The sequence below is a fragment of the Heterocephalus glaber genome, unplaced genomic scaffold, assembly GCF_053883595.1.
Source record: "Heterocephalus glaber isolate CG9 unplaced genomic scaffold, H.glaber_assembly_v1.0 deba00001444, whole genome shotgun sequence".
Lineage (NCBI taxonomy): Eukaryota > Metazoa > Chordata > Mammalia > Rodentia > Bathyergidae > Heterocephalus > Heterocephalus glaber.
Genome location: NW_028258297.1, coordinates 7308943 through 7321068, shown reverse-complemented (window position 1 = coordinate 7321068; position 12126 = coordinate 7308943). Strand labels below are relative to the sequence as shown.

At 45.8% G+C, this 12126-nt stretch overlaps 1 protein-coding gene across 3 annotated transcripts in view; it reads right to left on the bottom strand.

Annotated features, from left to right (window-relative positions):
* Rangap1 (Ran GTPase activating protein 1) overlaps nt 1-6445 on the bottom strand; it is a 31546-nt gene extending 25101 nt beyond the window's left edge. Inside the window, exons 1-2 of one of the 3 annotated variants that reach the window (XM_021258929.2) lie at nt 6152-6445; nt 700-849 (exon numbers count right to left, since the gene is read on the bottom strand). In XM_021258929.2, the coding sequence (XP_021114588.1) occupies nt 700-811 (112 nt within the window). In that variant the 5' untranslated portion in view covers nt 812-849; nt 6152-6445. The remainder of the gene's footprint in view (nt 1-699; nt 850-6151) is intronic. The other 2 variants (XM_021258930.2, XM_004845526.4) reach the window with 2 other exon arrangements.
* Nucleotides 6446-12126: the final 5681 nt, after the last annotated feature.

The window sequence follows — 12126 nt, the reverse complement described above, 5'->3', positions numbered from 1 at the left end:
ACTCAAGCAGTCTTTAGCCTGGGGGCAAAAAGGAGGTTAAGGTCACCCATGCACTGTGACAACCAAGTAAGTACAGACCAGTTTCCTTGGTTGGGCTTGAACCCTAAGAGGCCTCACCAAAACTGCTGCAGGTATCTTCACTTCCACCCACCAGGGCACTCAGGGCTGGCCAGTGCCAACCAAGCTCTGTCCAGGGGTGGAAGACAGCACTTGTGTCCTGGTTTGCACCCAACAGCCTCCATCCGCTTCCATGGAGCATCTGGTTGCAGAACCCAGAAGCTCCTAAGAGGGCCTAGATCATTTTAACGTAATTTCACCACAGCCTCAGCTCTGGGAAAGATGGCATATTCCAGGTCTCACCTGGGATCACAGGGTGAAGGGAGGGGTGGGAAGAGCTGTATCCTAAACTGCCACTAATCGTGCCCCTTTGTAACCTCTATCACCCCCTGAGAGATAAAGGAGCAGTGAGGAAAGGATGCCCACTGCTAACATGAAGGCAAATGCTTTACCACTGAGCTACACCCTATCCGTGGGCAAATGGCCTTTAAGCCTCACTGTTAGAATAATTCCAAAGACATGGGACCTCCTAGAGCTGCCAGGACAAACAATTAGACACAATGTTTCTCAAAGAACCTGTACAACCAGTTGGCGTCCCTTGCACTTCCTCTCCTCCCTTGCACAACCAGTCTGGGAACTCACCATCTTCTGCAGTGTTCAATTTAAGGCTCTTGCCCTTGAAACTCAGCTGTCCTCCGGCCACTTGCGTTTTGGCCAGAGTCTCTGCCAGCTTAGTGATATCTTCAGAGGCCATGCTGGCCACAATGGTGGGATCCCCTGGAGATCTGAAAACTGAGAAGACCAAAATTGCATTAAGAAAGGCATCTCCCGAGGCTTCTAGTTGGGAAGGGTGAGGGTAAGATATCAGCCATCTCTGGTGCTGGCCTCACTGCCCTTGCCATGGAGAACTCAAGAGCTAAACCACTGGCCGAAATGAAAACACTATTAGTGAAGTAACAGTTTGAGAAGGGTGGAGGAGGTAACAAGAAAACAGTGAAATCATGTTTTAGCCCCTGAAAAGTTACAGGCTAAGACCTGTAAGACCTCCTCTCTTCAACTGCCCCAGTGGGGACACCTAGCCAAACCATGCCAAATGTCCACTTCCTGGGCCCCCTAATGAGTGGCAGGTCAAGTCCCAGACTAAAGGCTCTGATGAGTGTGCCCCAAGCACACACTTACTGCCTGATCATCTTGGCAGTTCTCTGTTTGAGGGCCCCATTTCTCAAACAGGACAGAGATGGCTAAGGGATCTAAGTTATCCATCCCAGGAACTGCCCTGCTGCCCCCATTGGCATGACTCTGGGGCTGGGGCCCAGGGCTCAGCCCCCTGCACATCTGGTATTAACCCAAGAGACTGGCAGGCCATGGTGGCCCCTCAGGGGTTCCTAGGAGACCAGAAGTCTCTACATCACAACAGCCACCATCACAACAGGCTGGAGTATGCAAAAACAAACTGAATTTCTTCACTATACTCTCATAACACACTACTGATAGCAGATGTATAGGAGTTCTTCCCTGAGTACCAACCAATCAGTTCACTCTACAATGGATACCACTGGTGTCTTCTAATTCATTGCTGATTCTGACACTATCTACCTGGACATTGTCACAGCCCACAGGTTGAAGGTTGTCTCACAAGATTGGGCCCCATTTCAACATTAATGCAAGCCTCAGGTTGGCTCACCTGCACATATGACTGATTGGCTACAAACTGGGGCTCCCATAACCCACTCCTTGGGTTCAATTAATTTGCTGGAACAGCTCACTGAATTCAGGGAAATACTTACTGTTTACTGTTACAGATAGGGTATTTTAAAGGATACAAATGAACAGCCAGATAAAAAGATATATAAGGGTGGGAGAAAGGCTTGGGAGCTTCCATGCCCCCACACACACTGTGGCCTGCAACCTCCAAGAACCCACACACATTCCGTTGCTTGGACAATCTGAACTCTCTTTTGGGGTTTTAGGGAGGCTTCCTTACATAGATATTATTGTAGATAGCAGTTAGAAAATATTATAAGACAGCTGGGGAGGGCTGGGGCCTCAGCATAGAAAACAACTGAGACATATTCACTAAAGGTTAACTCCCACCTACTTCCCCTAGGGATGAGTAGCAGTGATTGATATTCTATTACCTAATTTTTTTTTTTTGGTACCAGGGATCAACTCAGGACCTTGTGCTTGTGAGGCAGGTGGCGGAACCACTGAGCTAAATTCCGGCCCAGTGATTGATATTCTAAACAGACATCAATCACCTTACCTGGGGGCCGAAACATCCCTAGCTAGCTCATTCCTCCAGGAATCCCTGTATGCTTGCTACCTGACTAGCTTCCCCATTTGATCTCCATTTAATCAGTATTACTGGGTGACTATACTTGTTATCTTATTGGTTGATCATGGTTTAGTCCTACCTCATGACCATTTTGTGATTTTCCATTGGATCTTAAAGTTTTGTCCCACTTTGTACCCACCTCACCTTCTGGCTTTGATAGACACCTTTGAAAAGCAGGGTGGGAGGACAACCCACTTTCAGGTCCCCCTTCTGTCTCTGTTAAAAGCTATCTTTCTCTCAATAAGTTTTTTTCTACTCTTAACCTTCGTTGTTCCTAGAATTCATTCTTCAATTTTAGAGAATGTGAACTCATGTTTTTGGCATCTATCAAATTATGAGTTATAGTTTCCTTTTTTTGAGTTATTTTGCTTATTTGGATTTCTTGGTGCCCTATATCTATGATTGGTTAAATCAATGGCTACTGGTGATCAATTTAACCTTCAGCCCCTCTCCAGACGTTGGGGTGCAGGGCTGAAAGTCCCACCCCTCTAATGCCTGCCTGAGTCTTTTTTGGTGGCCAGTCCCCATCCTGAAGCCACCTAGGGGTTCCACACCCAGCAACCCATTCATTAGCATACAAAAAGACACATAACTTTAGGGATTTAGGAGTTCAATGCCAGGAAGCCGATGATACTTCCTGTACTGTACAGTACAATACTGTACAGTGATACCTCAGGTGTTTGTCCAATGGCTCCAAGCTATGAACTTTCTACTACTCAAACAGCAAAGTTCAAAAAATTCTGCTCATTGGCCTGCTTTGCTTGATAGTGAACTGAAAATCCAACTTGAATGCACCTGTATGGGTTGAGAGTGAGTCAGGAGTCAGGTCACTCCTAGGACACACAGGAGTGATGCTTCAGTCTAAGTGTACCACTCACACCTAGACAACATATAGCACTGGTGTTAGTGCACTAAAACATTCATCACTGTGCTTTTCTTTGCTCTTTGTTTGCATAAAATACTGTAACCACGGCTCCAAAGAAGGGTAGTGATACCAGCAGTAAAGCAAAGAAGAGAGCTGTGACAGGGGCTGGAGATTCAGTTTAGTGGTTCCGCCACCTGCCTCACAAGCGCAAGGTCCCGAGTTCAATCTCTGGTACAAAAAAAGAAAAAAAGAAAAACAAGGAGGTCAGAAGAGAGCTATGAGAACCATGACAGAGTTAAAGAAAGAAATCATTTTAAAGTCCTGGAAAAATGAATTTATAAGTGTAATTTTTTGGCCCTCAGAACAAATTATTTGGTTTTCCATTATTTCTTATGGAAAAAATATGTTCAATCCTCGAACTTTTTGGTGTTCAAACATGCATTTGGAACGAATTGAGTTCAACAACCAAGGTATCACTGTATATGTTCCAAAAATATTGCTGCTTCCATCCTGGAATGCAGCACCTAGAATGGACAACTCCATGACAGATAATGGGGACACCAAGGAAAAGGGATAGGGGAGACCAAGCAAGGGAGTGTGCTAGGGAGAGGCATCCTCGGACGGAGTTGTGATAACCCTTCATCCTCCTACAGGGCTTCCTCTGGGCTCAAACAGCCAGCTTGTCACCCTTTCTCCTATTCCTAGCAATTATCGCCCTGTTTTTTTGAGACAGGGTCTTGCTATGCAGTTCAGGTTGGCCTTGAACTCACTTTGTAGTGCAGGCTGGCCTCAAACTCAAGGCGAACCTCCTGCATCAGCCCCTCGAGAGCTGGAATTACAGGCGTGCACCACTACACCTGGCTATGGCCCTGGTTTGTCTATGCCTGCATGTCCTTATCAGTAAACTGGAATTATTCTTCTGGGCAAGGCATCTGGTATTTACTGAACAAAACATTTATTAGACTAAGTATTACTATGTACTGGACATTGTTCCAAGTAATGGGAGAACAGCAATGAAACAAAAATTCTGTCTTCTTGGGCCAGGTGTGGTGGTGTACACCTGGTGTGATCCCAGCACTCAGGAGGCTGAGGCAGGAGGATTGCCCTAAGTTTGAGGCCAGCCTGAACTACACAATGAAACCCTGTCTCAAAAACAAAAACAACAGGGCCAGGGATTTAGCTCAGTGGTTTCGCCACCTGCTGTGCAAGCACAAGGACCCGAGTTCGATCCCTGGTACCAAACAACAACAACAACAACAAAAAGTCCTGTCTTCTTGAAGTATATGCTCTAAACAAAATATTTAGTATGTTATGTCTGGGTTATAGTGTTGCATGCCTATAATCTCAGGAAACTGAGTCAGGACTCCAAGTTCTAGCTCAGTTTAGGCAACTTAGCAAGACCTTGTTTTGTTTTTTAAGGAATCCAAGATTTCTTTTTTTTTGGTACCAGGGATCAACCTCAGGACCTTGTGCTTGTGCACAGGCAGGTGCTGTGCCACTGAGCTAAATACCTGGCCCAGCAAGACCCAGTTTCAAAAAAGGGCTGGGGATGTTGCTCAGTGTGATGGCCCTGAATTTGATCCTCAGTACTATACCACAAAAAAAACAAAAAAATAAAATATTTATTATGTTAAGAGTGATACAAAAACAAAGAGCCTAACTAAGGAGGGGTTTTTTGGGGGGGAGGGGGTTGTGTGGCAATTTAAAGTAGAATAATTAGAAAAGGTACTATCAGGAAAGAATTAAATAAAACCGAAATGTTATCAAGTACTGGGCCATGCACCTGGGGAAAGAGCATCCTATCAAGGGAACAGCATATGCACAGGCTTGGGGGAAAGTAGAATGGAGGAAGAGCGAAGAAGCCTATGGGAGCCTAGAGAGGGAAGGAGAATGGAGGTAGGAGACAAGAAAAGAGAATTAAAAAGAGGCTCTAGTCACAAAGACCATTTTTAAAACCCTATTTTTCACTCTTGAGGGCCAAAGAGAGCCGCTGGAGGGCTTCTAGCAAAGGAGACACATGCTCTCACCTATGTCTCCAGAGGATCACTACCTGCTGCACAGGGCCTGGCATTTATAGAAGGTGCTCAAAGAATCCAGGGTAAAAGTGAATAAAAATTAATCTGGAACCAAGTCACCTCTTGCACTTCTGAGATGGGACAACTGGAGGCTAAAAAAAATGGTGATGGGAGTCCAGATGGAATAGGAATACAAAATTTCTCAGTCCCATGAGACACAAACGCCCCCCCTCCACACATACACGCATGCAAACACCCTTGCCAATCACTTTAAAGTCTAAGAAGCCAAAACAGAGATGATTTGTCCAAGGTCAGCAAGGAGCCAGTGACAAAGCAAAAGCAAATGGTTAATACAGGACAGTCCTCGCCCTCTGGGCGGCAGCGTGGGAGACGTCCTTCGGTACACATCCATCGATCTGGCAAAGCGTCAATACTGACTCAGGCAGATCCCAGGGACAACAGTGGCGCCCGCCAGGTCCCAGGAGGCGTGGGCCGACGGGGGAGGCGGCGGTGGTGGCGCCAAGCGGGAGCGGAGGCAGCGCAGGACAGGGGCGGCGGGCCTCGCCCGGGTTCCCTGAGGACTCGCACCGCCTCCAGGTGACACCGAAGCCTATCCTAAGACGCCACTGCGGGCAGCTGCTGGAAGGGCAGCGTGGGCGCGTCAAACTCTCTTTAGGCCTCAGTTTCCCCACTTGTAAAAGGACCGGAGACGCCCAGCACCTCGCTCCCCCGTGCCCACCCCGCGCTCCGCCGTCGAAGGCGCGCGGGAGAGGCCGAGGGGCGCGCGGTGGGGTCCAGCTGCATCACACTCTCCATCGTCTGTCCCAGCCGCTCCGCCCCCAGCAGGTGACAGGAAGAGGACAGGGACCCCGGCCCTACCGTGAATAGGGGGCGCCGCCGCGTGGGGCGACCCGTGCGCGGGCGTCGGCAGGGCGGGACGGACGCCAACCTAATCAGGTCAGGTCCGCCCGTGTCGCTGCCCAGGAGTCAGCGGTCCCGGTGCCTAGCCCGCCTGTCTGTCCGCGCTCCCGGGGTCCCTCGTCACTCCCGTCTCCTACACCACCTGCTCTCGGTAAGGCAGCGGATGATGGCGGCGGAGGAGGATTTTGAAAGCCGGCAGTTTCTTTCCTTCAATTTGATTTGTTCGAGCTCAAGCCGGCTTTCCTCGGACCGGCGCGCGAGGCTCATCGGGTAAAGAAGTCCAGTTCTCCCGCGCAGGCGTGGCAGGGCACGGCGAGGAGCACGCCGTGAACTCCCAGTCCCATGATGCATCGCGCCCAGAGCTCTCCGCCCTCCTCTCCGCCTGCTCACTAGTCTTTGGGCTCGCTAGTCTTCGGGCTCTTTCTAGCGGAGACCGCTGGGGGGGTGGGGGGGAGCGGGTAGGATTTAGCCGGCGCACCAGGAAACTACGACTCCCGATAGGTAGTGCGCCTGGCCGGTCACACCCTTCCGGAAAGGTTTACATTCCTGTTCCCAAAACTTTATTGACAAAGTTTGCTGCCAGAGGTTCGCTGATGGATGTCTTCTGCACAAAACAGGGATCCATTTCCTGAAAGTACCCCCTTCTCCCTTTTTTTTTTGTCTCGTGAAATTGAAAGGATATATGAAGGCTCCTACATAAATAGTCATAAATCATTTGATAATAAAAAACGAGAAATAGTAACTCTAGTTAGGGAAACCCTGAAGAGATCACCTTAACCAGGTGGTCCGCGTTAACATTAATAACAGGACAGAGTGACATCCTTCATTGAGAAGAAAACAGGGTCTCGGTCCACTCAGCGATGCATAAAATCAGTTATGAGGAAACCGGCAAAAGCCAAGCTGAGGGACCTGCTCTTGAATAGCTAGTCTGTACCCTTCTAGCAATGTCTGTGTAATAACAAAAGCTGAAGAACTGTTGCTGATTACAGGAGATGAAATGTGAGCTGGGGAGTAGCTCAGTGATGGAGAGCTTGCCTAGCAAGGCTCTGGATTCGATTCCCTGCTCCACAAAATAAAGAAGATGAAAAGCACATGACAACTAAGTGCAATACATAGCCTTGAATTGGATCCTCGATGGGTGTGGGGGTGTTACAAAGCACAATCTTGAAACAGTTACCAAAATGTGACTACATGTTAGATGATAGATTGTATCAATATTAAATTCATTTATTTTGGGCCGGAGATTTAGCTCAGTGGTTCCACCACCTGCCTCGCAAGCTAAGGACCGGAGTTCGATCCCCGGTACCAAAAAAAAAATAAAATAAACAAAAAAACACACCAAATTCATTTATTTTGATTGTGTTTGTGGTTATGTAAGTGTGATACTGTAAGAAATATTTGGTCTTTCAGCCAGGCATGGTGCATGCCTGTAGTCCCATCACTTTAGGAGCCTGAGGCAGAAGGATCTCATTTTAGAACGGGGCCTGGGGAACTTAGTGAATTAGCAAGACCTTGTCCGATAATAAAAAAAAAAAAAAGGGCTGTGGTATATCTCAGAGTGAAGACCCTGGGTTCAATCCCCAGTACTAGAAAAAAAATGATGCGTGAGAGAAAAACCACACATATCTGGGGTCACAGAAGTATTCTGTGTTGATTGTTTAATGAGAGAATAAGAAAAAACATTTTGCTTTTTCCTCTATATCCTCAGAATAAGAGACCGCCCTTGTCTTTAGTAAAAAAAGCTGAAATAATTAGAGGCAAAGGATATGATATCTGTAATTTACTGGCTTTTTTAATATGTATATATATATCAATAAAAAAATTTTTTTGAGACAGGGTCTTGATATATAGTTCAGGCTGCCCTTGAACTCACTATGTAACCTAGGTTGGCCTTTAATTCATGGTGATCTTCCTGCCTCAGCCTCCCATGCACTGGAATTATAGGTGTGCACCATCATGCCTGGCAAAATTAATTTTTGGAGGAGCGGGTACTGAAGATCAAACTCAGAACCTTGCACTTTCGAGGCAGGTGGCAGCACCACTGAGCTAAATCCCCAGCCCTGCAAAATTAATTTTTTTTTCCATTTAGTTGATTGGTACATTTTAGGTATACAATACAGTTACATTTGTCACTGGGATCTTGTACCTTTACATGATGTATCTTGGTTCTTATTTTTTTCCCCATTCCCCTGCCCTCCTTTCACCTCCTCCACCATTCCCTATTTACAAAGACTTTGTTTCCATGTTTTTCCTTTTCTCATATGTTTTATTTTCCTTTCTTTCCTTTCCCCTAACCCTCCTACTTCCCCTTCTCCTTTAGACATTTTCTTCCTATTTCCACAATATCAATTATACATTTTTATTCTTATTTACACTTAGTTTTTCACACCAGAGAAACTATTCAGTATTTACACATGTGTGTCCTATTTATTTCACTTAAGAGTATAGCCTCAATGAGCCCGGGGATTTAGCTCAGAGGTTCCGCCACCTGCCTCGCAAGCTCAAGGACCTGAGTTCCATCCCCAGTGCCAAAAAAAGGAGAAAGAGTATAGCCTCAATGTCCATCCACTTAGCTATAAATGTCTCCAGTTTCTCATTCTTTATGGCTGAGTAGTACTCCATTTTATATATTAAAAAAAAACAACAACCACATCTTCTTTATCCAGTCTCCAGTTGTTGGGCAATTGGGCCACTTCCAAGTTTTAACTATTACAAACTGTGCTGCTATAAACATGGGTGCACATATATCACTGTGGTATGATTTTTTTTTTTTAAGGAGGAAAGGTTTATTTTGACTCATGGTTCATAGAGGTTTTAGATCACAGTCCGTTGGCTCCCATGATTCTTTTAATTCTTTTGGGAAGGTACCCAGTAGAGGAATAGCTGGGTCAAATGGGAATTCCAATCCTAGTTGTTTGAGGTATATCCATATTGATTTCCATAGTGGTTGCACCAGTCTGTACTCCCACCAACATTGAAGAAGGGTTCGTTTCTCCCCACAACCCTGCCAGCATTTGTTATTGGTTGATTTCATTACAGCAGCCATTCTTTCTGGTGTGAGGTGGAACCTCAGCATTGTTTTCATCTGCATCTCTTGAATGACCAGTGATGTTGAACATTTTTTCATATTTATTTGCTCCTTTTACTTCTTTGCCTGAGAAATGTCTGTTCATTTCAGATGCTCATTTTTGAATTGGGTCTTTATATTTGGGGGGTCTGATGTTTTTTAGTTCTTTATATAGTCTAGATAGTAGACCTTTGTCTGAGGAACAGCTGGTAAAAAATTTTTCCCACATTGTAGGTTGTCTCTTAGTTCTGTTGTTGATTTCTCTTGCAGTGCAGAAGCTTTTTAGATGAGATCCCAGTTGTTGATCCATTGTGCTAGTTCCCGTGCTATTGAGGATTTGTTCATAAAGTCCTTTCCTATCCCAGTGTCTTCGAGAGTTCTACCTAACTTATCTTCCAGCGAGTTTAGTGTTTCTGTTTTAATATTTAGATCTTTAATCCACTTCGATTTTAGTTTAGTGCATGGTGAGAGATAGGGGTTTAATCTTTGGCAGGTTGAAATCCAGTTTTTCCAACACCATTTATTAAAGAGGCTATCTTTCCTCCAATGAGGATGGTTGGCTCCTTTGTCAAAGATGAGGTGGCTGAGTGTGTCTGCAGTTGTTTCTGCATCCTCTAATCTAGTCCACTGATCCTCAGGTCTGTTTCTTTGCCAGTACCATGCTGTTTTTATCACAGTGGCTTTGTAGTACAGTTTCAAGTTGGGAATTGTGATGACATGGCCCTGCTGGCTAGAATTGCTTTTGGTATTCTAGGTCTCTTCTGGTTTCAGATGAACTTTTGGGTTGTTTTCTCTAGTTCTGGAAATATGCTGTTGGGGTTTCAATTGGGATGCAAAATTAATTTTTAAAAACATATATGTGGCTTGGTATGGTTGACACATGCTTGTAATTCCAGTACTCTGGGAGGCTGAGGCAGTTAGGAGGAGGAGGAGGATCACAAGTTCAAGCCCAGCCTGGGCAACTTTGCAAGACCCTGTCTCAAAAAAGAAAAAGAAATAAAAAGAGCTGGGGATGTAGCTCAGTCCAAAGGCATGGCGTTCAATCACCTCTACCACACACACACACACACACACACACACACACACACTGTATATACATAGTGGAGATATCCACAAATGTGGAGATATGCACAAATATGGCAGAATGTCAATAAATGAATATGTGTAAAGAATAAATTGGATGGGGCTGGGGATTTAGCTCAGTGGCACCGTGCCTGCCTTGCAAGCACAAGGTCCTAAGTTCAGACTCTGACACTGAAAAATAAAATAATAATAATAATAATAATAATAATAAATTGGAGTTCTTTAAACAATTTCGCAACGTTTCTGAAAGCTTGAATTGTTTTAAATATGAAAAAACAAATAGTGGGGCCGAAGATGTAGCTCAGTGGTAGAACGTTTGCCCAGCATGAGAGATGGCCTGGCTAAAATGCCCAGCATCCCCCCCCACACACAGAGCTTTCCTTTTTGGGGGAAGGGGGATACCAGGGATCGAATTCAGGACCTTGAGCTTGCAAGGCAGACGCGCTGCCGCTCAGCTAAATCCCTGGTGCACAGCTTTTCTTTTATACAAAGAACTTTTAAACTATCATATGAACACCGTGTATTAATTATAAACACTTCAACCAATACAAGAGTACGTAAGTACACATGGCCCTAAGCCCTAAACTCTGGTACCCAGAGATAATCACTGTTAACATATTCAGCCTCCTTTTTTTTCGTTACCAGGGAATGAACTCGGGTCCTTGCGCTTGCAAGGCTGGCAGCGGAACCACTGAGCTAAATCCCCAGCCCTGATCCTTCTTTCTAAACTTACTTCTTTTTTTTTTTTTTGGTACCGGGGATCGAACTCAGAACCTTATCAGAACCTTATGCTTGCAAGGCAGGCGCCGGAACCACTGAGCTAAATCCCTGGCCCCGGAACCTTAAACTTACTTCTTTACTTCTCACAGTTCACCCACATTTGCTGCTGCTTCACCTGTAAGTCCAGGTTAAACAGAGCATGCTCCAGCTCCTTCCACACAGAACTAATGGAATCTATGTGACCAGAGAGGAAGTGAGCCTCATAGCCCTCCCTGCACAGAGAGGGGGCACCCGGAGCTCCAGAGGGAACGGACCTTCTCTCTTCATGCAGCTCCTGAGAGCTGGTCCTCTTCATACCCTCTCTCTCCTTTCCTGCCTACAAGGCCTGTGTCCAACAACACCTCCTTCAGGAGGCCTTCCATGGTCATCACTGAAGCCAGAGTTAGTCTCACGATCCTGTGATGCCCACAGCAAGATGCACACTTCCACAGCCATTGGTCTGCAATTCTAGGGCTTTTTCCAGAGTTAAGGACATTCTTAGTGGCTCCCTCCTCAGGCTCCAAGGGTCTCAGGGCAGGTACTGTTTCCCTCTTTGTGATGTCCTCTAGGTGTCTAAATTTCCTTTTTAAAAATTAAAAAAAGGGCCAGGGATTTAGCACGGTGGCACCGCACCTGCCTCACAAGCCCAAGGTCCCAAGTTCAATCCCCAGCACCAGAAAAAAAATTTTTTTTTCTTTTTTTGGTACCGGGGATTGAACTCGGGTCCTTGCGCTTGTGCAGCAGGCAATGAAACCACTGAGCTAAATCCCCGGCCTGCCAGAAAAAAATTTTTTTTTTAAATGTCACCCTCACTTTTGAGAATCTGAATTCCAGTTAGGGTCACTAGATGTTTGCTTAAAATGAATCATCACCTGAGAAGGCTGAGCTGCTCCCAGCTAGCCCTGATGCTATTTCTGAGCTGCTGGCTTCCCACTAGGATTCACAGATCAGATCGTCTCCATTTGCCTTGAGGGTGATGATAGGCTCCCTTTTCCAATGTTACTGGTTTTCGTGGGTTGAGTTT